A 26,437-nucleotide genomic window follows, 5' to 3' on the forward strand; every position below is an offset into this window, starting at 1 on the left:
GGGTGGGGGTTTTGCAGGGAGCAGGAGAAAGGGAAGATGGGCATTGGGCAGAGGGTTAGGAGTGCTGGAGAAGGCAATCTTGGAGGCATTTACCTTCCAACCACACCCCTAGAGGTGACACATGTAGGTAGTCAGGGGTGAGAGATGGACAGAGGCCCCTCCCACCACACCAGAAGAGACTATAAAGATAGGGTGGTCCAATGATAGTCGATACAGACACAAGCTCTGCTTGTCCCCATTGCCCAAGATGAGGACTCACCTGCTTTGGCTGTTGCCCCTGATTCTGCTGAGCTCCTCAGGTGAGCCAGGAAGTAGGTACCCCTGTCCTAGGTCACCAGAGCCCCTGAGGACTCTGGCTGACATCCTGACCTGGCTAGATCTGTCCTCAGATGATGTGGTGGTCCAGCTGTCCAGAGGAGGTACTGGCATAGGAGACAGGCCTTGCTGCAGGCCTCACACCCAGGCTGCCTGAGCTGGGAGTGGGTCACAGTCTAGCCATGGCACCCTTTTGTGGTACCTTCACTTGCCTTACATTCTTAATTACATGAATATTCTCTCTCTCTCTCTCTCTCTCTCTCTCTCTCTCTCTCTCTCTCTCTCTGTGTTTGTGTTTGTGTGTGTCTCTGTGTGTGTGTCTGTGCGCATGTGATCATGCGGGGGTCAGAGAACAACTTGATGGAATTGATTTTCTTCCTCCATGTGAATTTGGGAAATTGAACTCGGGTCTTCAAGCTTGGCAGCAAGCCCCTCTTCCCACTGAGCCACCTCATTGGTTCTCCCTACTCAGCTGTTAAGTCTCGATATTCTGTTGGGCTCGCTGTCACTCTTGCAAAAGTCTGGTGTAATTAGCACCATTTGGCTGGTGACCTTCTCCTATGGCATATGACCAGCAGCATGGACCGCTGGCTGCTCAGAGCTGTGGTTTCCTGGACCATAGACAGGGCCCTATGCCCTGGTACCCCAGTGTGGCTGCTGAGAGGCTGTCTACATGTGTGGTTGAAGAACAGAATGGGTTGCTAGATGGTCAGTGCTTTGCACACAACTGTCTGTGGGTCCCATGTTGTCTGGTGTGGTTATGGAGTGTCTCTGTCTCTGACCCTGCTGTGTTCCTCCAGCGCAGGCCCTGAAGTGTCACGAGTGTAGTGCCACAGGGAACTGCTTCCAGCCTACAACTTGCAGTGCCATGACCCACTACTGCTTGACTTCCTGGTACTGTAAGTATCTTGGTTCCAGGCGGATGTTTAGGGAAAGGGGTTGGATCCTGCATCCGGCACCTGGAGATGCCAGGGTAAGGCAAAGCTTGCTGGTGGAATTGGGGTTGCTGGGCAGATATGGCCCTGAGACCCCCCTCAGTGGTCAGGAGTTTTGAGTGCTCTGTTTTGAGTGCTCTGCCCTTCCTTCAAAATGGAACCCGCAGTACTGTCTTAGAGTGGGTGGGATGTTCCAAGTGAGCCACTGCATGTAGCACAGCCATGGGAAGTGACAATTCTAAGCATTCCCGAGAGTCCTGGCTGCTCAGAATGGAAAGGGGGAGGGAAAGTAGGGGAGGGGGTTGCAATTCCCGAGCTCTGACCCTGGGTCCCACATTGAGCCCTGATTCTGTCCACCCTGAGTCTTAATCCTGGTCACGCTTCAAGCCTTGGTCTTCATCACACAAAACCCTGACCCTGGGTTACATACTAATCCTTAATCTTGGTCACATACTGGGCCTTGAACCTGATCACATTCTGAGCCCTGTTCCTGGTCACAACCTGAGTTTGAAACTCCTCACCTCTTGCTGTGTGTCCCTTTGAACTGGAGGTTGTAGGTGGCCTGTGTTTGCTGATAGGGCCAGGCTTGGGTCTTATAGGTCTTAGTAAATGGCCCTCTGTCCTCTGTTTCCAGCACCCCCAGGCCAGCAAACGAGCGTGACAAAAACATGTGCATTTACCTGTCCTGATGTCCATCAGAACATGAATTACTCCAAGGAGTCCTGCTGTAACACAGACCTCTGCAACAGTACCACAAGCCTCCATGCCAGCTGGGCACTGCTGACCCTCAGCATCTGCTTTCTCTATCTCAGGGGATAAAAGCAGAGCTCCCATACAGGCTCACAAGCTGCAGAGTTAGGAGTTTAGGGCCTAGGTGCCATCATGTGACTGGAATGTCTCATAGCCTTAGGCGTGGTACTTCTTCAACTCTGGTCAGCAGGATTCTGAGAGAGAATGTTGCTGATATACAAAATAACTAGGACTGATGGGGTCTTGGAGCTGGACCACAGGCAGAGAGGCCTTAGGCTGAAGGAGACTCTCGCCACTGTCCAGGGTGCTGCATGCAGAGCTCTGTCTGCAAGGGCGCCATCTGCTGGCCTCCAAGTGCTGGTGCAAGGAAGCCATCACGGCTGTGGACCTGTTCCTGGGGGCTGTGATTGGCCCCTCAGGAGGCCCAATGAACTGTTTGGGTTTTCTTTTTACACATCCCATGGCTTCCTCTCTCTAACTACTTCAGAGAACCTGAACCTTAGCATCACCACTTAAGAAGAATTGAGCTCCAGTGTGCCATTACCTGCTGATTCTTGGCCCAGGAGTGAAATGTGCTGCTTTAACCTGAGTTCAAAGACCCTTGGCAAATGGAAACCCTGTGGAGAGGCCTCCAGTCTGGCTGTGGGGGAAGGGCAGATGTGGGGCAGATTTCCTTAGAACAAGATGTAGGTCAGCCCTGGCATGAGCACAGTAGCTGCATGAGATGCCAGCTGTGTAGCCAAAGCCCCAGGGTACCTTTGCCTGTGGGATGGACCCTGCAGATTCTATCTGTGGATGACACCAAGATCATCGGGACTTCGGGAGCTTCTGTGAACTCAAGTCTATTCTGGAGCAAAGAACAGCCAGAATTAGGAGGGTGAGCACAGGCTTTGTCCAGCTGTGGGTGAAGCCTGAAGCATTTCTTCTGTGGTGTAATCCTTCTGTACATTGTGAAAATGTGTTCTTCTCATTGTTAATAAAAAGCTGTTTGGCCCATAGCTAGGCAGGATTTTCAGGGCAGAGAAATGCAGGGAAGAAGAAGGACAGAGTCTGAGGAGTCTTGAGTCCGACTCAGTAAAAGCAACATGGGATGTTCATAGATGAGGTAAACGAGCCTGAAAGCACCAGTAGATTAAGAGAAACAGGTTAATTTATGTTGTAAGAGCTGGCTGGAGACAAGCCTGAGCTATTGGCCTGGCATTTATAATTAATATTAAGTCTCTATGTGGTTATTTGAGAGTGGCTGCTGAGACACAGAGAAATTCTACCTACGTGTTTCCTCACTTCTCTGCCTGTGGTCCAACTCCAGGACCCCATCAGTCAGCTCTAGTGACTGACTGTACATCCTTCATCAAAGAGACGCTGCCTCCTTCCAGTGTGTGTCTGCCCCTTTCCTCATATCTGAAAGCCTGGTCAACACCATGCCCCAATGAAGAGAATGAACCCAGGCACTAAGTTCTAGGCTGGCAGCAGTTTGGGTGGGTAACCCCATTGGCTGGATTCTCCCTCACATTCCAGACCTATGTTTAGAGCAGAGAGTGAGTTCATGTTTGTCATTCACTTCACATCCTTGTTCCATTTCTGGTACATTTATGATGGTGTTTTCCATAGATTGTGCCTAATCTAGACCTGATCACATGGTGCTGCTATCACCTTATTGCACAGGGCTGTTGCTGTGAGGAACAGATCAGTACACTGGGAATGACAGAGGGCTGAACTCAGGTGACCTCCCACTGATCACCTCACAAGGGGCCAAAGATCAATTCCTGTGAATGGAGGCAGAAGGGCTACTCCTGGATATACGGTCAGCCATGAAGAGCGGAGCTGGTAGATGAGCTCTGAATCTACTTGGTACAGGTGACGAGGGTCCTAGAACAGAGCAGAGCTCTGCTGGAGAGTGGGGCTTGGAGCTGAAGTTTGGTAGGCTATAGTTTCTTGATGAAACCACAGGACTCCAACAGAGGGGAGATCATCAGCAGAGAACAGGGCACAGGAGACCGTGACTGGAGCTGCATGAGGATCCTTGTGGCTCCTGAAATGGGGATTTTCACTAATGTCCCATGCGGTCTCTAAGCTCCTCAGGTTTGTGGGCTGCTTGTGCAGAGCACCTGTGTTTGGGGTTTTCTCAGCCACGCTCTTCGCAGAATCCAGGCATTCACTGGCTTTCTTGGCAAAGTGTGCATGTGCTGGGGACTCACTGCCTCTGAGCTGTCCATCCCTGATGCTGATGTCACAGATGTCTGGAGACTGGGCCAGGGAGCTGGTATTCCATAGGCTCCAGAGGCCCCACATATTTTACTTTATTACAGTGTCCATCCCTCAAGCATTCACCAAAGGATGGATTTCCATGCTGTCACTGCTCACATCCCATGACCCACTGGCATGGTAGACCCAACCTGGGCAGGGCCACCTCATGCTGCCATTCACTCTCATGTCCTCAGGCACAGGCCCTAATTTCTCTGGGCTTCCACTTGCCTGCCAATAAAATGAGAACACAAGACTTGGTGTCAACAAAATAAAACCACCAAATGAATGCCTGAGGATGCGGTTCAGATGGGAGATAGTTGGCTTTGTATTGTGTAACTCCCTGGGTCCTCTCCTCAGCTCTGTGTCAACAGAGGATTGCAGTGCCCATCTGTCACTCCAGCACTTGGGAGGTGGAAGCAGGAAGACCAGAAGGTCAAGGTCATCTTTGGCTTCACAGCAATTTTGAAGCCACATGAGGCTGACTTGCACAGCAAGAGACTTTGTATATATAAATAAATAAATGAAAGAAAAAACTGTGCTACCATAGAGTCTCACCAGGGCTCGCTTTTGTAACTGTGTAACAATCTGTTATCCATTGTTGTGACTGTGTTTCCTAATTACTGCCAAGATCTTTGCAGCGTCACTCTGCAGTTTTATGGGAATGATGACAAGAGAGGTTGAACCCCAGGGTCAGGCTACACAGCTGCTCCTAGAGCTGGAGCTGAACATCTCTTGGGCAGTGTACACCACTGAGCATCTCTGCTAGGTGCTCACTCACCGGCCTGGGTGTGCATGGTGCTCAGAGTTATGACTTAGAGGACTAACACTCTGCCTGGTGTTGCTGGCCAGACACAGAGGGCCAAAGAGGTTTCTCAGGGCAGATGGCGATCCCTGTTTGTCCAAGGAAAGGAGCACAGCTGCACAGCTGAAGTCGCCCGAGCTAGTGGCAGCCTGCTGCTCCTTAGCTTCTGTCCAGAGTGTTCCTCTCTTGTCAGTTGGCATCTACGTGAGTCAGGGTAATTGATTTCTCAGTTCTCCTAAACTCCTTGTACCTTATCTTATCTGTGATCATTTTCTTTTCCTTTTTAAAGCAACTTCTAAAGGTTCTGAGGATGAAGGTCTTCTGATTACCAAACTGATTTCGTCATCTGCTGTTTGAAATGTTTCCTCCCATCCTCTTGAACAGACCCTGAGCTGGACTTACACTGCCATTTGTTGCCTTGTTCCAGTCGCACATTTCTCATCTTATGCCTCTATCTACTGACATTTAATGGTGCCGCGAACGTACATTCTAGGTCATTTGTCTTTGCTTCCTATGGGCTTTTAATACACTTGTTTCGTTATTGACCTTCTGTGCACAAACAGTGAAAATGCTGACTTATACACAATTGCTCCTGGATTTGGGCAAAATTGCCTAATCCACAGGCCACTTCATACTGACATGTTGATTGCCCATGTCAATTCCTGATTATAGAACCACGTGAAGAAGAGAATGGTGTGTGGGTATGTTTACACTGCCACAAAACCAAGACGTTGTAGGCCCAATTGTTATGAGTTGAGGCATTTGGGTATTGTGTCTGTAGGGTGTATTTGAACAAAAGATAGGCAGGACGCTACACATTCCTATGTCATTGTATTTACTGCACTATGAGTAATAGTCCCATTGAGAGTTTCCACATAGAGTTCCTGCTGTCTGGCCTACAGAATGGGGGGTGCTGCATCTCAGTGAGTCCTTCTCTTACCACAAGCAATTATATCGTGTCTATATTTGACATTAACAAAATAATGAGGCTCATCATGCTTGCACACCTTTCTGTAGCTTAGGTTCACAGTGTATGGTCCCCCTGAGAGCAAAGACTCCCCTTTCACTGATTCATCACTCAGTGCCGGGCACAGAGAGTTCCCAGCAACCATGTGTTTACTGGCCACATAAACAGGTGGGGCTTGGCTACTTTATGTATTTATTTTATGTCATTTATAGGCAATGACACTGCTGATCAGTATTCTACAGAGAACGAAAGGCCAATGAGCAGCCGTTCTTAAATGTGCTCAGATTTCTGCAAGGAAAACTTGGAGGATGTGTAGAGCAAGGAGAATTCACTCCAACACTGATAAAAATGCTCCATGGAGTACCCGTCTCTCCACTGAAGCCATGGAGGCTCTTCCATGGATCCTGCAGCAGATGTCTTTAGGGCACTGTAAAGCAGAGATTCTGGAAGTGCTGACAATCTTTCTACATCTGACCATTTCAAATTTAAAATCATGTCCAAGTGCATCTCTGGGATGCAGAAAGCACACAGCATCTTCATGAGCCCATAAGAAGGAGGGACCCAGACAAGGGATCAGCCAGCACAGAAACCAGGTAAGCAGACCACTGGTGTGGATGCAGCTGCCACCTGTGAGTGTCCAGTGGTCTGATATCTAAGGAGATAGATAAGGAGTTGAGTCAGGTTAGAAATTGGAATGGAAATCCCACAGAGGGACTCACTCCCTGCCACCCTCCTTCTGCTGGACTATGAATTCTTGAGAAGGTACAGCAGCACCTATCCCCCCAAAGGGCAGAAGAAATTCTCCTCCTTCTTAAATATACAATAAGAGTTTAGTGGGAGACACTTACAGAGAGTATGTGGGAACTCTTTCTGCTTTACTGTTGTGAAGCTGATCCTAAATGCAGAAAAAAATAAAACAAAACCATATCCCAGGTAACTTAAATATTTAACAAGTCTAACTCAAGGTATCAGGAGATGTTGAGGATGGTTAAGACCTAAACACAGTTAGATGCAGGCTGATTTGTCTGTGGATAGTCCACCTTTTGTCCTGGTAGAGATTGGAGGAAGAACTTCTGAAGATTTTGACTTGTTTTTTTTGTTGTTGTTGTTATTGTTGTTTTGTTTGTTTTTGTTTTTGTGTTTTTTTTGTCATTATCAGGAATACACATTTCTCTATGCTTCTTCTAACCTCTTCAGGTCAACATAAAACCTTATCGCCATCTTAGGTGGCCTATTTGGGAGTGCCATAGTGTCTCTGGCACAGGTTCTCAATCCAGTGACAGTTATTTCTGTCATGATCTTATTTCTTTGAACACATTCAGGACCTTGCATATTATCTCTTCTGTTCCTGGGGATGTGAGAGCACAGGCTGGTAACAGGGAAAGAGAGATCATCGCCTAGAAGTATCCTTGATCCAGGTCTGGTCCATGTGAAACTTCAAGTGAACTCAGCCTGTCATATCTGCAGAAAGCAGTCTACCATGGACAGTGAACCCCCGGGCCCTAGAGGCTTGTAGCACAAGGCTTCCTCACTAATGGGAAGAGGACAACAATTCACAGCCCCAGGCTGAACAGCTCATGCACAATTCTTCCAAATCTCCAACCATGGACTCCTGAGCTGAAGGTCCAGCTTCAGCTCTCAGTCACCCTCTCTTATACCTTTTGCAACTGTCTTGATGTTGATCCCTCCCTCCCCTCCTGGAGCCCAGCTTCAATGCCACAGGTAATGCATTAAGAACATCATATTTTTGTTGAGGAAATGCACGTCCCTGAAGTCTTAAATAAACCTCTATTGAACTGTTGACTCCAGCCCCTCACAGTGTCATTGACAAGCACAGGGCAGCCATAGGGGAAGGGCTGGTCTCTTCTCTCAGGATTTTGTGAGAGTTTGATCTGCTCATAAGTTTGCAGAGATGGAAAATTGGTTATTTGAGATTTCTGGTTGAAGAAATGTTTGATATTATTGTATGTTATGTGGCAGGCTCCTCACTAACTAGGGCAAGTGTTAAAATCACATTTTCCCAATCGATTTCCTCCTCTGGGTTGTTCCTGTCAGTGTCCTGACTGGAGTGTCACACTTACATGGGAGTCTAGGAGAAGACCAAGGCAGTAAGCATAAGGATGTCTGCGGCTCACTTTTGTTAACTGGAGAATTCCTAATGTTTCCTTCTTTATGCCTCAGAGAGAGAAGCATTCCCTTTAGAGAAGTACACAAATGCCCTTACACAGGTTAAGGCTTATTTATTTCTTTATTTAGATTTTTTTGAGACAGGGTCTCAGATTGACCAGGAATTTATGATATAGCCCAGGATGGCCTGGAGCATGCAGGAATCCTTCTGTCTCAGTCTTCTGAGTGCTGAAATTGCAGCCATGGACCACCCCCAAGTCAAGTAGATCATAAACAATATGGGCCCTGCAGAAGCACTCTTTGGAAAAGTGGAAGAGACAGTCCCCAGCCCATCCACATAACACAGCAAACAGATGTTGGAATCTGGAGAACCCAGGGGATACAGAACCCAGAGTCAAGTGTTCGATGGAGCCTCTGGGAACCTGCAGTTCCTTCAAAAGACCCAAATTTCCAGTCTGCTTGTGTGTGAGCTGTGAAGGGCCATGGAATCTGACTCAGAAACCCTCCAGGATTAGCCAGAGATTGTGCAAAAGGATAGAGTTGGGGAGAACATTCTGAGGTAGGAGGGAATAGCTGATTGCTCTGCTACCCCAAGGACGTGCACAGAATCCAGGCTGCATGGTTCTGCCAAGGTCACCTCTGATCTCATGTGGGCTGATTCACACAGCAAACATGCCCGATATTCTAGCTTGCAGAAGATCTGTGACAGTTCTGATACATCCCCCTCCCCAGCCATCCTGCAGAAAATATGGGGAGTGGGGAGCTGGTTAAATTAAAGTGCAACAAGAGAGCAACAAAATCATGACTGTCCCTGCTAACACACCCACACCACCCCTGCTGTCCTCCAGCACTGTGTCTGGGGGTCCCCTCCTCCATGCCTTGCTCCTCTTGCTATGCACTCCTAGTATGGAGAATCCATCTGTTTTCTTTGCCCAGAGGCCTCTATCATTTCAACTCCTGGCAGCTGCATTTTCTTCCTTCATGTCTGGGTGGAATTCACCTCCCCAGGACTCTCCCTTTTAGCCCCAGGGCTCCTCAGGGCCTTACTGTAGCAGCAGCAGCAGCAGCAGCAGCAGCAGCAGCAGCAGCAGCAGCAGCAAGAAACACACGGGCAGAAGACACACATGCTCTGGGGTTCTCTTCTGGACTTTTGTGTGGGTGTCCTGAGCCTTGTGCTATTTGAGAAATGTCTCAGCTTGAGTCCAGTCAGTCCTAAGGGATGCAGATGTGTGAACCAGACCTCATAGGGAATCTTTTCTGATGACAGCCATAGTGGTCCATGGGGAGTGCAGCCCCTGAGCTCTGCCCCCTAGATGGAGATGGAGTAAGTCCCTGCTAAGGCTGCCTTGGAGTGCCAGTTCTCAGGGCAGAATGGAGCCTTGGGAGCCTCTGTGCTGGCAGGGCTGGTGGGGGAGTTGCTTGTAGTTTTTGAGGAACTGAGGCCGATGGGATGAAGCTAGGCTCTTCCCTCTGGGTAATATGTAGAATCAAGATGGAGTCACAATCGCCAAGGTCTAACGTGCCCTGTCCTAGTTGGTTTCAGCTGTCAACATGATACACAGCCTAGAGTCATCTGAGAGTCTCATTGAGAAATGGCCCCGATCAGATTGGCCTGTGGTCAGGTCTTCAGGGCACTCACTGTCTTGGTTGATGATTGATGTGGGAGTCTTCAGCCCACTGTGGACTGTACCATCCCTAGGCAGGTGGTCCTAGGCTGTACATAGAGGCCAGCTGAGTAAGCCCAATAGTGAGCCAGTAAGCAACACTCCTCCATTTCCTGCCTTAACTTCCCTCGATGATGGGTTGTGGGTTGGAAGTATAAGCAGGAGTAATTCTTTTTCTCTCCTAAGTTGCTTTTGATCAGAGTGTTTTATCATAGCAACAGAAAGATAATTAGAACACATCCCTTAAAAAAGGATAAATAAATAAAACCAAAGGTCACAAAGGAGGAGCTTGTCTGATAATAAAAGTTGTCAGGATAAACCGTGTAGAGCCATGGCAATGCATAACAAATGGAGACAAAACCAGGACAAAGCTCGTTCTGGAGTTTAGAGAGAGAGCTTTCTAAAATATATACACATACACAGATACATACACATACAGATGCACAAAGAGTTTAAATGGAGTTACCCTATAACAGAAGCACAATACCCCAGCTAGACACCACATGCTACCCAATGAAAACCCCAGTACCAGAAATGGGTTGCCATTTTTACGTTTATGACCAGCGGGGCCCATAGATCTCCCCAAAACAATTCAGACTATTTCCGATGCTATTTGTTTCACTCCAGCACTTTATGGTAAGACCCTGTTGCTGAAGACATCACATACTTGAGTCACAGAATGGAGAATCAAGCTGGCACTCACCTGGAAGCTTCCTACCCATTGGCTGGCTTTCATGAGGCTAGAAGGTGTTATGCATGCTAACAAAGGAGAAAAGTCATCATCAATACCACTCGGTTGTGAACCCAGTGAGCAGTACTAATGACCTACCTGACAAGATATTGTTAGGTCCAACGTTGTGCAAGAAATGGGGGACAGACCGCTGAAGTCTATTAAACCAGAAGCCAACTTTATTCCAAAAATCACTGCAAAAGCAGTGGTGGTGCACACCTTTAATCCCAGCACTTGGGAGACAGAGCCAGGCAGATCTCTGTGAGTTCAAGGCTAGCCTGGTGTACAGACCAAAATCATTGCAGGGAAAGAGAGAATACCAGTTAACTGAGACCACAGTCAGAGACTGGGCTTTGAAACTGTGGTAAAGGCGCGGGGTTGAAGCCCATTTTTATAGGAAAAAGTAAGCATCAGGCATGGGATGCATGCTAGGAGTCACGTAGAAACAACTATTAAAAGTTAACCTCGGTCCCCGGCAGTTGTCGGCTCTAAGGGGTAAGGGAGTTATCATTAAAAGTTTACCTATAGCTGTTGACAGAGGCGCTACCTGTAAAGCAGAGAGCCACTGTTAGAAGTTAATCTTTAGTTGTGGACAGAGCTGATGACTGGCAGCTTTAATTATTTAGGTTTATAATTTTATGTCTCTATATTCCCGGACCCTTCAGTATGCTCACTGCTGCACTAGTGGTATGAATGATATGGAGTAACCAACCACTTTGTTGGACTTAAGGCACTCTCCGTAAGATGGAATCTATACCTGACGCTGTCAATGAGGTCAAGAATTTATGGCCATGACCTCTAAAGAAAAAAACTTATGATTACTATTCTGCTAAATTGACATTGCATTTAAAACGACTACTTATGACTTATTGTCATACCTATAGATCAGTGTGTCTTTCAACCCTCATTAGAGAAGCTTCTTACATATAGGACAATTGACACAGAGACCCTCAACTGGTCAACATGCAGGGATTGTGGAGTGTTCAGCCTTGGATGAGACATCCATATCACTTCCCTCTCCTCAGGGCTCCAGGATCTCTGTGGACATGAGGTCACAAAGGTTGTTGGAGCCAGAGGTGGTGGATGACGTCAAGGAAATAATGATTTCCAGACACAAAAGGGCAGATGTACCTATGTAATCACAACAATTGTGACAGCATGTCTTAGACCTACACAAGTTCAAGCCAGACAAAATCCCAGCACGGAGGACAGGAGGGGGACACACAGTCCCACCCATAGCTGAGGTGATGTTTTAGTCATGTTCTAGAGGGACAGAACCAATGTCTTTAAAGTGATGACAGCCAAATCATGCCTGTCACAGGAAGCCCAGGTTAGAGTAAGCGCTGGAGAAACCAGGGTTGTCAATCACGCAGGCCTATTTTCTCCAAGGGAAGGGAATGCATGATGCCTTTCACCTGGAATGCCAGAGTGAAAGTGATCCAACAACCTGGTGATCCTTTGCTCTTCTAATAGGAGTTATCTCCCACCTGAGTCCCCTCAATATCCGGAGAATTGCTTAGGACCTAATCCACAACTTTGTCTCTCAAAGACTAGAACTCATCCGCAAGGAAGATGCTCCAGTGTCTTTCTTGTGCTTTCGTGTGCTTTGCATCCTAAACTAATAGATCTATCTTTCTGCTCATCACAGATCCTTCCTCTGGAATAAGCTCTGCTTATCAGCCAACAGAACTCCTTCTTATTGTAGTAGTCACGGGTGCTCTGCTACCTGGCAAGGGAGTTCAGCTGTAGCTCTGCCTAAAGCTTTGTTGTGATAACTGTCACATGGAAACCTTTTTCAAAGGTCTGACTATGCTTAAATGTAAGAAGAAAGCACGAGATCAGACCTTGGAGGTTTTGACCCAGTGCCTGCAAAGATGGTACAGACTCAAGTTTCATTCTTCACCTCACATGGATCATCTCCTCACTGGCTGGGAGGTTTGCTGGGTACCTGACAACCTGCGACACTCAGAACCCAGTGCATGTCCTGGAGGTGGGATGCATCAACACACAGAGCAGTCCCAGAATAGCTGTCTCTCACTGAGGGGGCAAGGGGCCAGCAATCACTCAGTCCACAAACTGGGGTGCCTCAGTCATCCCAATCTTCTCTGGGAAGCCCAGAACTTTCCCGGAAGCTGTGGGTCCTTATTCAAGGATGAAAGCCTGGAAATGCTGATTCTGCTCTCAGGGAAGGGAAATCAACCATGTGTCAGGAGCGAGGCCAAGAAAGCAAGCAGGAGAGAGTAAGCTTCCTTCCAAAATACCCCTTTTATCTGAAGTGAATGTGGGTTAATTCCCAGCATCCCAATGCAGTTCACAACCATCTATAACTACAGTTCCGGGTGTGTGTGTGTGTGTGTGTGTGTGTGTGTGTGTGTGTGTGTGTGTGGCTATGCCCTGACCTCTGAGAGTTCTAGGCACACATGTGGTACACACGCAGACATGCAGGCAATACAGTCACACACATAAAATGAAATAAATGAATATTTTTTCAAAAGTCTGTTGTGGGTGGGGGAGTGGTAATGGAATGTGGGATGGTGTTAATTCCTAAGATGGGATGAGAAAAACCTCTGTCTTAGTTAGGGATTCTATTGCTGTGAAGAGACACCACGGCCACGGCAACTTATAAAGGAAAACTTTTCATTGAGGTGGCTTACACTTTCAGAGGTTTAGTCTGTTATCATCATGGCAGGTAGCATGGTGGCGTGCAGGCAGACAGGGTGCTGGAGAAGGAGCTCAGAGTTCCCCATCCAGACTTTCTGGCTGAAGGAAGTGGCCAGCTTGAGCTTCTGAGACCTCAAAGCCCACCCACCCCCTAGTGATGCACATCCTCCAACAAAGCCATACCTGCCCCAACAAGACCACACCTCCTAATAGTGCCATTCCCTATGGGCCTATGGGGGCTATTTTCTTTCAAACCACCACACTTGCCAACACAAACTATCATGGCCAAATTAATTAAATCAAGCAATTAAACAAAGCTTGCTTTTTTATTCATGTACACTTGTCATGCAAGCCTGATGACCTGAGTTTAATCCTTGGATCTCACAGAGAAATGGGAGATCTGCCTCCTGAAAATTGTCTCCCAACCTTGTCTTAGGGTTTCTATTGCTGCAACAAAGCACCATGGCCAAGAAGCTAGTTGGGGAGGAAAGGGTTCATTTGGATTACACTTCAGCATTGCCATTTATTGCTAAAGGAAGTTAGGACAGGAACTCAAAAGGAACAGGAACCTGGAGGCAGGAGCTGATGCAGAGGCCATGGAGGAGTGCTGTTTACTGGCTTTCTCCTCATGGCTTGCTCAGCCTGTTTTCTTATAGAGCCCAGGTTCACCAGCCCAGGAATGGTGTCACCCTCTATCGACTCAGCCCTGCAAACTGATCACTAATGGAGAAAATTCCTTACTGCTGGATCTCATAGAGACATTTCCTCAACTGAGACTCCTTCCTCTCTGAAGACTGTAGCTTGTGTCAAATTGACACACAAAACCAGCCTGTACAGACCTACACGCAAGTACTATGGTGCAAGAACAGCCATACATAAACACACACATCAAATAATAATAACAATACATTTGAAGTTTATTTTTCTAATCAATCTTAGCTAAAATGTAAACAACAGAAGTTTACCCTAGAACTCATTTGGGGAAAGAAAGGTAAGAAGAGAGGTTTTAAAAGATTTACTTATTTTTAATTAAGTATGCGGTGACTGTGTCTGTGTGTGCTTGTGTATGTCACAGCATGTGCCCGAATCAGTCAGCAGAGGAAGTCAGATCCCTGGAGCTGAAGTCACAGGCAATTTCAAGCTGCCTGGTGTGGGTGCTGGGAACTGAACTTGGGTTCTTTGCAGGAACAGCACACATTCTTAAAGGCTGAGCCATTTCCTCCAAGTTGGTACGGATTAGCTTTACCCCCTAATTTTATCTACATCTACTCTAATTAGGACACATACTTTTTTATTTTTATTTATTTTTTTTTAAGCTAAGGCTCGTGTGTTGATGATGTGGTCACCAGCCTCTGGAAAAACAGTGGGATTTTTAGGGGTTAGCGCCTTGTGGGAGGAACTTAGGTCATGTTGGGAGTGTGCCTTGAAAGGATCCAGACACTTCTTGTCTCTCTCTTTTACTTCACAGATGCTGTGAGGCTAGCCCTTTCTTCTCTTGCCTACTCTAACCACAACAGACTCACCACAGGTCCAAAAGCGGTGAAGCCAACTGACCTTGTACTCGTGAGGCCAAACCTTTTCTCTTGGTAAGTTCTTGTCTCTGGTATTTTGTCATAGTAGTGGAACACTAACTAACAATATCCCCCAGAAAAGGACCTACCAGGTACAGTGAAGATCTTAATGCTTAAACTTGTCTTATTTTGTCAGAAATATAATATGGTAAAAAAACAAAAACAACTAAGTTAGCAGGACATCATGACATGCATCTGCAATCCCAGAACTCTTACTGTGAGATAGGAGGCAGAGATAAGCAGAAGCAGCTAGAAGAGAGCAGGTCTGCTAGCCTGGAGCAAGCAGACTGGTAGAGACAGGAGGAAGACCATATCTCAACAAGATGGATGGTGAGGAGCCTCTTCTGAAAGCTATGCTCTGACTTCCTCATGCATGTGGGTAGCGTGTGTGTGTGTCCCTCACAAAACGATTGTTTCAAAAGACAACACAAAAACCCCATACCTAAGTATATAATACCCAAACTGCACCAAATCTAAAGAAAAGTAAAATAAATCAGAGTAACAAACGTCTGTGCTATGCAGGAGCAAAGAACCAAACTGTATCTGACTTCTCAGAAGTCATTGGAGAGAAAAAGGCAGACAAGCATTTGAAGGGTTGAAAGGAAAAATCCTATGACCTGGAATTCTGTATTCTATAGAATCATCTTTCAGAGGTGAGCGGGAGGGGCGGGGGGTGGGAGGTTTAGTCAGTGACGTGCCTGCCACACAGGGATGAAGACCGAGTTCGTGTAGAAGCCAGCAGCACACACATGTAATCTCAGCACGGGAAAGGCAGAGACACGAAGGTCCCTGGGGTTTGCTGGACAGCTAGGCCAGTTAAGATGGTGAGTTGCAGGTTCAGCAAGAGACTGCCTCCCAAAATAATGTGGAGAGTGACTGAAGAAGACACCCGTGGTTGACCTCTGGCTTCTGCATATATCTGCACACATGTACACATGCACCTATACACACAACCACACACACACACACACACACACACACACACACACACACACACACATACACACACACACAGAGTGAGGGAGAAATAAAGACTTTTCCATGTAAATGAAACTCAGGAGAACTTGCTGTCTGCAGGCCTGCCTTCCCAAGCTGTAGAATGTTCTTCAGAGAGAAGAGAAGTGATGCAGGCCCGGAAGGCATTGACAGACGGATGATGTGAAAGAACTGGCTTGCTTCTTCATGCTTATTGCTCTGCTCAACATGGTAAAAGCTCCAGGATTACAGTTTGTGTAAATCATTTAGTGGGAAGGCCATGAGTGGAATGGGGATGCCTGGACACTATGGATACCCACACTGCCTGTGAGCCATGAGTGAGCTGGGGATGCCTGGGCACTATGGATACCCACACTGCCTGTGAGCCATGAGTGGACTGGGGATGCCTGGGCACTATGGATACCCACACTGCCTGTGAGCCGTGAGTGGGCTGGGGATGCCTGGGTACTATGGATGCCCACACTGCCTGTGAGGTGACACAGTTACTTGAATGGACACTCAGATTAATATCTCTAACTCCATATTAATTTCTGGAAGAGGATAGGAAAAGGTGTGGCTAGTAAAGTACGACAGGATAAGAAGGCTCATACAAAATGTTCAGTTAAAACCATATATATATATATATAGATAGATAGATAGATAGATAGATAGAGAGAGAGAGAGAGAGAGAGAGGTAAACCAAATATAAGTGCAAAGAATATAGGCAACAAAAGGAAGAAACAGCCATTAACATGGCAGATGTTAACTCAAGCTATCCCAGTAATGTCTTCAAATATCAGTGGCCTAAACAACCCAATCAAAGGACAGGACTTAACGTGTGTCATCTGTAAGAGACCTGCTTTACAAATAAAGACATATGTAGATAAAAGTAAAGAGATGAGGACAGGGAATGGGCTCCGTGTGCAAATGTGTTTGCCCGATGACTTGAGTTTGGTCTGCGGAACTCTTATGGTCGAAGGAAGGAACCAGTTCCTGTGGGTTGTTCTCTGGCCTCCACATCCCCCTGTCCCTAGGAGGAAGGCATCCAATGTCGACCTTTCAGAATGGCACAAATCCAAAGCACTATTGTTAAACTGGTATAGACTTAATGCACCAGGAACCTTCATTCATTGCGGATGAGAACTCAGGTGCAGCCACTCTGGAAGTCCTGCTCATCAAGGCAGGCTACAGCCTGCAAGTGTGTGCCTTGGTGTTTATTCCAATAAACTGCAGGTAGGATCCACAGAAAAAGTTGCCAGCAGCCTTATCCCTGGTTAATAAACTTGGGAGAAATCAAGACGTTCTTTTGTAGGTAAACAGACAAATCAACCATGGCTGAGACGGAACCTGGGGTGTTACTCAATGCTAAAAGCAAATGGTGGGTCCACCAGAGAAAACTCGAATTACTAAGAGAAAGAAGCTGATGTGAAAAGCCTACAAGGTACATGACTCAACGCTGTGAGGGAAGAAGGCAGTGGGAGAGGCCTGGATGGCTCTGCTGGGGAGTGCTTACCTTGAAAACATGAGGATCTGAGTTCAAGCCCTAGAACCTATGTTTTTAAAAGGCCCCGCATCAGGCTGGAGAGATGGCTCTGTGGTTAAGGGCACTTGCTGCTCTCCCAGAGGAGGCAAGTTCAGTTCCCAGCACTCATGTCAGGCAGCTCACAACTTCTAGAACTTGAACTCCAGGGGTGGTCTGATACCTCTGACCTCTGCAAGCACCTGCCTTCCCATGCACATGCCCACATGCTTGCACACATTCACACACATAATTAAACATAATAAAGTAAGTCTTTGCTTTTAAAATCCCTGAATGGGCGGGCGGGGGGGGGGGGGGGAGGGCAGGGCGTGGCATGCACTTGAAATCCCAATGCTGGGAAGGTAGAGTCCCTGCTGCTTACTGGCTAGTCAGGCTTCATGTTGGCAAGTCACAGGCCAGTGAGAGATTCCTGTTCAAAAAGAGAAAGAAAAAGGTGGACAGTGCCTGTAGATGACACTCGAAGTTGTCTCCTGGCCTCCACATTCACACACACACACACACACACACACACACACACACACACACACACACACAAACAGGTGTAAAGGAAAAAAAAGAGGGAGATTAGAAAGGTCAGTGGCTGCCAGAGATGTGTGAAGGGGGATGAGAAGGCAGAGGCAGACATCTAAGGAGACCAAAGTGTCCTGCATGAGACCCCAGTGGCGCCACTCTACAGGTTTCAATCCCACAACATGTGGAGCACCAAACCTCTGTGGAAAGCTGAGGTCATGGAGTGATGGAAAAACGTCAGCCTGGGTCCGTCGACTATGAAGTGTACTGCTGAGGTACAGGCTGACAGAGGAGGAAGCTGTGCCTGGGACAGGGCGTGTTCACAGGAATTCTCTGTGCTTTCTGATCATTTTTTTTTTTTGATAAGCCCCAATGGTAATTAAGGAAAGGTCTACAAGTCACTTCTCTCATTGTAGGCTCTCATAGTGCCACACAGAATACCAGCTTCATTGCAGGCAATGATATTAGGTGTATGTGCCTGGGACTCTAAACATTCATTGTCCATGCCCACAGAATGTTCCTGTTACTATGTGTGTACTCTGACCTGCTAACACTCAATATTTGTTTAAGGAGTGAGGAAATGAACGGATTCTGAGTCATGACATGCTTGAGGCAGAACTAGAGGACATGTTACCATGAGTCCTGAGAGTTTTCTCTAGGTGTAGGAGGCAAGGAGACAAGGTGATGTCTATCCTCCTCCTCATAAAGTCCCAATGGCAAGGCAAAGTATAATTCTACTAATGTTCACCCCTGGGGAACCAGAGAGTTTATTAGACTTACTTACAGAGCAATGGGTGAGGGCTTTGGGGGCAGGAGATTAGTGACCCTAAAGAAGCTATGTTGGAAGGTCTGCAAGCAGCTGGGATGCTGGCTCCCCCCATGGCTGTGCAGACGGGACCTTCCCGTAATTCTTCCCATCATATACACTCTAGCCTCTCTCAGAGATCCCAAGGCCATTTGCAATTAGGATACAATGATATACAATGGGTTTGCAGGAGTGATGGAATCCTTAGAGGAGGGTCCTTCTATGAGGGAGTGTCAAGAGTCAACAAGCTCATAGGTGAGGGTCCTCTGTGATCACACCCAGTAGAACTCCCCAAGATGGTGGAAGTTTGGTTTGGAGGATAGTCATGTACAACACCTTATAAGTCAGAAGCCCTGAAGAGTGTGAGAAGGGGAGATGGAAGCTGAGGGTGAGACTTGTCCGACCGGACCACAGACTGTGCAGAAGACAGTCCTGGCCCGTGAGCAGAATTGCCCGCAAGATCCATGTGCCACTGTGACGTCATCACCAGGGTGCCACCAATGTTATTCTTGTTTCACATGTAGCAACAATAAAAACTTTTCTTCCTTTTTTTTTTTTCTTAAAGAAACTGAATTCAAACTTGTTCTGGAAAGAATATAACGCCTCATATACTTTCTAGTTCTTGGATTTATTTTTACTGAAGTCGCTAAAAAAAGACAAAGTCTATTAAAAGAAACCAAGGTCTTCTATTATATCTTCAAAAGAGAGAGAATCCATCCATCTTCCTTTTCCCATCTATAGGGAGACAAGAGATCTCTGTCCCCCTCTTCCCAGTCAACACAGCCCCCCATGTGGACACTATATCTGTTCCCAGTTCCCACCCACCAGCAGATTTTACAGAGATGGTGTTAGGGAGCTGACCATATACTTCCATTGACAGTTGAGCCCCAGCCATGATCAGAGCCCAGATCTCTCAAGCAAGTCCAGGGACAGTTTCTTCCATGACGTGATCGGTCCAACAGTACAGTACACAGGCAGCATAAAAGGCCATGGGCTGAAGAAGAGAGGAAGAAGCAATGGCACTCAGGGTGAAGGCAGATGTGTGGCTGGCAAGACCCTGGCAGTGCCTGCACAGGATGAGGGCACTGGGCACCACAGCAGCACCGGCCCCCAAGACACTGCAGCCCTTTGAAGCCATCCCCCTGTACTCCAGAAACAAGTGGCTGAAGATGATACAGATCCTGAGGGAGCAGGGCCAGGAGAACCTGCACCTGGAGATGCATCAGGCTTTCCAGGAGCTGGGGCCCATTTTCAGGTAAGGGCCTTCCTGACCCATAGCTGAGCACAGGCAGAGCTTCCTGACCCTCTGGTTGCTCAGGCTCTGCAGAGTATGAGGTGTGCTGCATTCCCCAGTAGGCACCAGGTACTCCCTCCTTAGGAAGACAGGGAGGGAGCACAGGAGGTTATGGGCCTGACTCATGGAGACCATGGTTCTCCATGTGGACAGAGAAAGGCACTGCTCATCGCTGAGAGGACAGAGTGCTGGGAGTGCTGAAGTGGAGAGGAGTCAGGCAGGCAGTGGGAGAGCCCTCCTGAGGGGAAAGCAAGGGCTAGGGGAGGCTGAGGTGAGAGAGCAGGCAGACAGGGCTGGTTTTGCAGGATGCTCAGGTGGAGGGCATTCCACCCTCAGCAGGGCTGTGTTCTTCACCCCACAGGTACAGCATAGGAAGAACACAGGTTGTGTCTGTGATGATGCCAGAGGATGCTGAGAAGCTGCATCAGGTGGAGAGTATGCACCCTTATCGGATGCACCTGGAGCCCTGGGTGGCCCACAGAGAGCAGCGTGGCCTGAGACGTGGCGTGTTCTTGCTGTGAGTGGACACTGAGAATGAGGAGGGAGGTGATTGGTGGCCCAGACATAGGATACTGATCCTGCTTGGGTAGGAGTGTGGAGACCAATCACTCCCAAGCGTGGGTCGGTGCCATGCCGTGTAGATCCTGGGCCTGAGAAGGGAGGTGGCAGAGGAATGCCTCCTGCCCCCAAACTCCTATCTAAATAGGCTTTTTTAGGATGGGATTCTCACTTCTACTAGTTTCAAAGTTGGCCCAGAAAAAGAACCACTGGCTCAGGGCCATAGCTAGCTTCTGCCATAGCCTGATGCCCAGCAATGCAGTCTCCATTTATTAGGGGCAATTTCCCTCAGAGAGATATGTGGTAGACAGTTCTAGGGATAAAGGAGTGGAGAACAGGAAGCTGGGGCTCTTGTGGGCTCACAATCAAACATGACCCGGGTAAGAGAGGGGCAAGTTCCCTCCTGCAGCTGGATACACATCTGGAGGGCCAAGCAGGGGTTCCTGGTGCTTGGAGTGAATAGGCTGCCAAGAGGTCACTAGGGGGTGTGGAGGAGCCTACACAGGGATTTCAGGCTGCACACAGACACACCAGCCCATGTCAGAGTGAATCTGTTCATTAATAAAATAGTTTCGGGAAAAGGGCGTATTGGTGAGGCACTTATCTGAGGGAATCTGGCAGGGAGATCCAATGCAAATGGCCCCTGTGGGCAAAGTATGAGCATATGCCTCTGAGAAAGCAGGAAGCCTGTGTGTGTGTGTGTGTGCATGTATGCATCTGCTTATATTCTTGCATATGCAAATGTGCGGCCATGCTTTTTGCCTTGACATGATAGTGGGTGTTGTCTGCATCTGTGACTCTATGTGTATTTGCATCTTTGTGCATGGCTGTTGCCTAAGTATTGTGCGCACAGGGACTTGAGTGTTTTTGAGGTCTTGTGTGGGTACATATGTGTATGTACATGTGCATGTGGTCACTGTCCACTGTTGCAGGCTTTAGCACACCAAAGGACAGGCATTCTGCATGTGTGGCTCAGTGTGCAAACTCCTGCCTGTCATTTACTGGAGTATCTCCATGGGAGCCCCGTGCCCTGGGCTGTGGTTTGTGTATGTTGTGAGTGGTCCTCTGCTGTGGATCCTGCCCTAGGGAAGATGGGATCCCTTAGCTGAGACAGGCAGATGCTGATGACTCAGAGACTAAACACTCTATAGGACTGACAGGGTGGGTGAGCCCAGCTAGGGCTTCTCCCTCTGTGGAGTATAGGCCAGGTGGGCAGAGCTCACAGCAGAGTCTCCTTCTCCCTGGGTGTGGATGGGCCAAGTCCACCTCAGACTTAGTGAATTCTGTCCAATACATAGAGGCTGTATTGGAAGAAAGAAGTGGGCACAGGACCTGAAGAGCCTGCTTCTGACCCTGACACCCTTTGCCCCAATTTCCTTGAGAAGCAGAAAGATGGGTACAGGCCTGGGCCAGGCCTTTCCTGGGAGGTGTCTGTAGCCCTGCTCTGTGCCCTATAGAAATGGGCCTGAATGGCGCTTCAACCGACTGAGACTGAACCCAAATGTGCTGTCACCAAAGGCCGTTCAAAAGTTTGTCCCCATGGTGGACATGGTAGCAAGGGACTTCTTGGAGGCCCTGAAGAAGAAGGTCTTTCAGAATGCTCGTGGGAGCCTCACCATGGATGTCCAGCAAAGCCTCTTCAACTATAGTATAGAAGGTATGTGACTGGAGGAAGGTCCCAATTTAAAGAGTCAGGGAGGGGACTGTAGGGAGGGAAAGATGAGGCAGTTTTGAGGCTAGGGACTGCCTTGTCTCAGCGATACCATTTTTTTTCTGCAGCGAGCAACTTTGCTCTTTTTGGGGAGCGGTTGGGCCTCCTTGGCCATGACCTGAGCCCTGGCAGCCTGAAGTTCATCCATGCCTTGCATTCCATGTTCAAGACCACCACACAGCTCATGTTCTTGCCCAGGAGCCTGACTCACTGGACAAGCAGCCGGGTGTGGAAAGAACATTTTGAGTCCTGGGATATCATCTCTGAGTATGGTGAGCGTCAATGGCCTGGGCAGTGCCATGGGGTAGGGGACAATGGTCAGGTAAATGCCATTCACCTTTACTCATGGCTACGCTGGGGTCATCTCAAATGATGGTGACTGCTGCTTCCTATTCTTTTAATGTTCCCACTAATGCTATGGCTGAACTGACCCAGAGGTTGTGGGAGAGGAGCAGGGGTTGTCATTGGCCATGAGAGTGGGGTACAAACAGGACAGTGGACCTGCCTGTTCTCAAGCTCCCATGTCACATCTCCAGCCAGCAGATGTATCTGGAAGGTGCATCAGGAGCTCAGACTTGGCAACCCTCAGACCTACAGTGGCATCGTGGCAGAACTAATATCCCAGGGAGCTTTGCCTCTCGACGCCATCAAAGCCAACTCCATTGAGCTCACCGCTGGGAGTGTAGACACGGTCAGGCCAGCCTGTGGGAATCCCCTGTGACTCCCTGTCTGTATCCTCCAAAGCATTTCCTACGCGCTGCAATCCCAGGCCGATTCTGCCAGGAGACTGTTGCTCTAGGCTGTACCCAGAGGTACAGGAAGAGGGAGATCTTCAGGTGAAGGTACAGGGCAGTGCAGAGATCAAGGGAGCTCACGAAAGGGGACCCTTCAGGGCGGAGCCATTTGCAAACAGCAACACAAAGCTCCTGGGGGTGGCTGGCTGCCTAAGGCAGGAGACAGGGGGACAGATGAGGCCAGCGGGGGTGAGGGTCGCATCAGGAAGGGCCATGCATCAGGCTGTGGATAGATGATCACCAAGTCAGCATGCCCAGGTGCAGCACGGGGGCAGGTTGGTGATGTCAGCAAGAGACTTAAGAGGCTGTTTCTGTAGATTGTGCCATAAAGAGGCATTCTGAACATAGAGGCTCAGGGCTCACTCCAGGGATTCTCACTGATGTAGGGAGGAGGTAGCAATGGGAACTAGGACCCATTTCAGGCTTGGGCAGTGAGGTCAGTTCTGAGTGGCCTAGGGATGCCAATCACTATGAGAATTTAGGTGTAAGTGGCAGTGTCCCTAAGTGATGCTGAAGGCCCACCCTAGTGGGTACCAGAGCAGGCTGTAAGCAGCAGACCCTGCAGGAGCTGAGAGAGTGTCCAGGAATGGGATGTCTGTGGCCTGATCCTCAGGATTTAGGGTCATGGTTCCCAGAGTCCCACCCTGCTCTGGCCATGTACTTCTACCAGAGGGGGAGGGGGTCATCCTTTTGTAGAAGGGCTTCCCTTTGTGGAGGACTAGGGACAGTGTCTGAGACTTCTCTGGCTCCCGCAGACAACCTCCCCCTTGCTAATGACCCTCTTTGAGCTGGCTCGGAACCCGGACATTCAGCGGGCACTTCGGCAGGAGAGCCTGGCCGCGGAGGCCAGCATCGCTGCAAACCCTCAGAGGGCTATGTCCGACCTGCCTCTGTTGCGGGCTGCCATTAAAGAGACCCTGAGGTAGGTGCTGCCTGCCCTTTCCCTGCTGTTCTGTCCCCTCTCTTTTCTGGGGTCCGAGGGCAGCCATGTTCTCTGCTCTTCTTCCTATGGCTGGATGCTAATGTTCCTCTGGAGGTTGGCTGAGCTCAGCATAGCCAGGAACCACACCCTCCAGGGATGTGAGGGAGAAAGGCGCAGATGTGGACAGGAGAAGCCCTTCATCGCTGAGGCCTCTCCTGTTGCTTCCCCACCTCCAGGCTCTATCCTGTTGGTGGCTTTTTGGAGAGGATTCTAAAGTCTGACTTGGTACTTCAGAACTACCATGTCCCTGCTGGGGTGAGTGATCCTCATATACCCACCAATTGCCCAGTTCTGCATTACCCTAGAAGGCAGTTGACCTTGCCCTTGGCATTTGCCCACAGACATTGGTCCTACTCTATCTCTACTCCATGGGCCGAAACCCTTCAGTATTTCCGAGGCCCGAGCGCTACATGCCCCAGCGCTGGCTGGAGAGGAAAAGAAGTTTCCTGCACCTGACCTTCGGCTTTGGGGTGCGCCAGTGCCTGGGGAGGCGAGTGGCAGAGGTGGAGATGGTGCTCCTGCTGCACCATGTGAGTGGCTCTGTGTGGGGCCTGTGGGATGGGGGTGCTAATGGGGGCAGTATTTGGACTAACAGCATAGGCCTTCAGGGTCTGTCTGGGCTTCCTGTGTTTGGCGAGGATCTCAGGGCCCCACAGGAAGTCCTCTTTGCCGCATGGTGGCAGCACTGAGCAGTTTAGCTGGAGATGGGCCAGTGCTCTGCCCTGCTGAGGAGGCCAGATGGAGCGCCCCTCCCCTGCTTGTGTTCCAGGTGCTGAAATCCTTCCAGGTGGAGACACTCAGGCAAGAGGATGTGCAGATGGTCTACCGCTTTGTTTTGATGCCCACCTCCAGCCCCCTCCTCACCTTCCGGCCTGTCAGCTAGTCACCTTTGCATCTGGGGTCCCAGTCAGGCCACCAGCCTGCCTCTCTCTTGACACCCAAGGTCACACTTCTTTGCCATCGGGATGTTGTTTGGGGGCCACACTGCCATCTTCTGCAATCCTGCAAGGGTCACAGCTAAAGACTTCCAGGGTCAGGGACTGTAAGGCCAGGGAAGGGACTGGGGCGATCTTGGTGACAATAAGCAGTCCCTGCTGATGATTTTCCTCATCCTTTCCAAGAGTTACTCCAGGTACTTGTGGCCTTCCAAGGGCCTCAGAATAAAGCCAGAAGACATTCCCTCCCTTATGTTCCCCATTATTATGACACGAGCCACAGAAATACATCCTACATTTTACACACACACACACACACACACACACACACACACACACAAACAAACAAACAAACACACACACATATACATTCGATCACTCAATGAGTTTGTGGGGGCAGATAAGTAGACTATGTATAGATAGAGATATATAGATGTAGATAGACAGACAGATAAAAAGCTGTCTCTGTGTTTTTGTTCAAGTAGCTTGACAATGGAGTTGGAGCATATTAACTGGTAACTCAGTAAAGCGTATATAAGTGTAGGGACATATGCACTTGCTAAGGACCAGGTATCGGTGAGATCAGAGATGCAGGAAAGAGGACTTCTAGAGCCCTGGTCATGTGTGAGGTCTCTCTGGAGATGGTTGTCTTCTTTCAGAAGGTCAAGGGCCAGTGTCCTTGGAGAAAGCATTTATCTCCTGAATTGTCAAAGTGGCGCAGAGCACAAGCCTCTTGGGGGTTTCCTCAGAGCTGTGAGAGTCTAGGGGAAAAAAGTTTTGTCCTAAAACAACTATTTCACGGGATCTCCTGTTCTCAGTACTGAAGTGTGTCTACCTGAGCTTCGTGTGCCAAACTCCAAAGTCCATGGCCTTTATGTTGAGTCACTGTGGAGACGGGGCCTTTAACCAGGAAATTCATGTGAAATGAGGCTACTGGGCTGTGCCTAATCCAATCCCCCAGAGCGCCTCACAAGACAGTGTGGTCACAGGCCCAGAGACAGCCTCCATAGGGAAGACAAGAAGTTGGTCTTCTTCGAGTCGTGGAAAGAAGTTGGGCAGTTACTGTTCTCTTAATTCCTTCACCCATTCTTCTACTTGGTTGTGAGAAGTCACTTCTGTTGTTGAATCTTTTGCCATGATGGTCAGAGCCAAGTAATGGGACCTGCTAAGCAGAGAGCACCTGTGGCTGAGAGTCCCCTCACACCAAGGGAAAGGGTTCTACCCCATGGCACTACTGTGAGGTGGTGGGATTTTATGGGGCATAGCTCAAGGGAAGGAAGTCTGGGCTTCAGGGATGTGTTCTGAAAGGGGCTGTTAGGATATGGGTCTCAGGTCTTCCATTCTGAGAATCACAAGGTGAGCCGTCTTCTCTGGCTGCCCTTGGCTTCTGACATGCTGTCTCATCGAAGGCTCGAAGGGACTGTGTGTTGTAATGATTAATTCTTTAATATTAATTTTTTTTAAATTAGTGCACAAAACCTGGGTTCCATCGTGATGTTCTCATAGGAGTGTTCTTCATAATGGCTCATCTTGATTTCCACTTATAGATATGGCTCTACACCTG

The 26,437-nt window shown here is 48.6% G+C and overlaps 2 protein-coding genes across 2 annotated transcripts; both read left to right on the top strand.

Annotated features, from left to right (window-relative positions):
- Window positions 1–247: 247 nt before the first annotated feature.
- Window positions 248–2,069, top strand: LOC131896387 (lymphocyte antigen 6D-like). Its single transcript, XM_059247006.1, has 3 exons — window positions 248–299; window positions 1,116–1,214; window positions 1,885–2,069. Exons 1-3 carry the CDS (start codon window positions 248–250, stop codon window positions 2,067–2,069), a joined length of 336 nt encoding a protein of 111 aa, XP_059102989.1.
- Window positions 2,070–19,610: 17,541 nt separating this feature from the next.
- Window positions 19,611–25,203, top strand: LOC131896869 (cytochrome P450 11B2, mitochondrial). Its single transcript, XM_059247677.1, has 9 exons — window positions 19,611–19,854; window positions 20,255–20,410; window positions 21,909–22,108; window positions 22,231–22,434; window positions 22,699–22,853; window positions 23,712–23,878; window positions 24,115–24,193; window positions 24,280–24,468; window positions 24,708–25,203. Exons 1-9 carry the CDS (start codon window positions 19,616–19,618, stop codon window positions 24,819–24,821), a joined length of 1,503 nt encoding a protein of 500 aa, XP_059103660.1. The 5' UTR covers window positions 19,611–19,615; the 3' UTR covers window positions 24,822–25,203.
- The last annotated feature ends 1,234 nt before the right edge of the window (window positions 25,204–26,437 follow it).

The sequence above is a fragment of the Peromyscus eremicus genome, chromosome 20 (genome assembly GCF_949786415.1).
Source record: "Peromyscus eremicus chromosome 20, PerEre_H2_v1, whole genome shotgun sequence".
NCBI classification, from domain to species: domain Eukaryota; kingdom Metazoa; phylum Chordata; class Mammalia; order Rodentia; family Cricetidae; genus Peromyscus; species Peromyscus eremicus.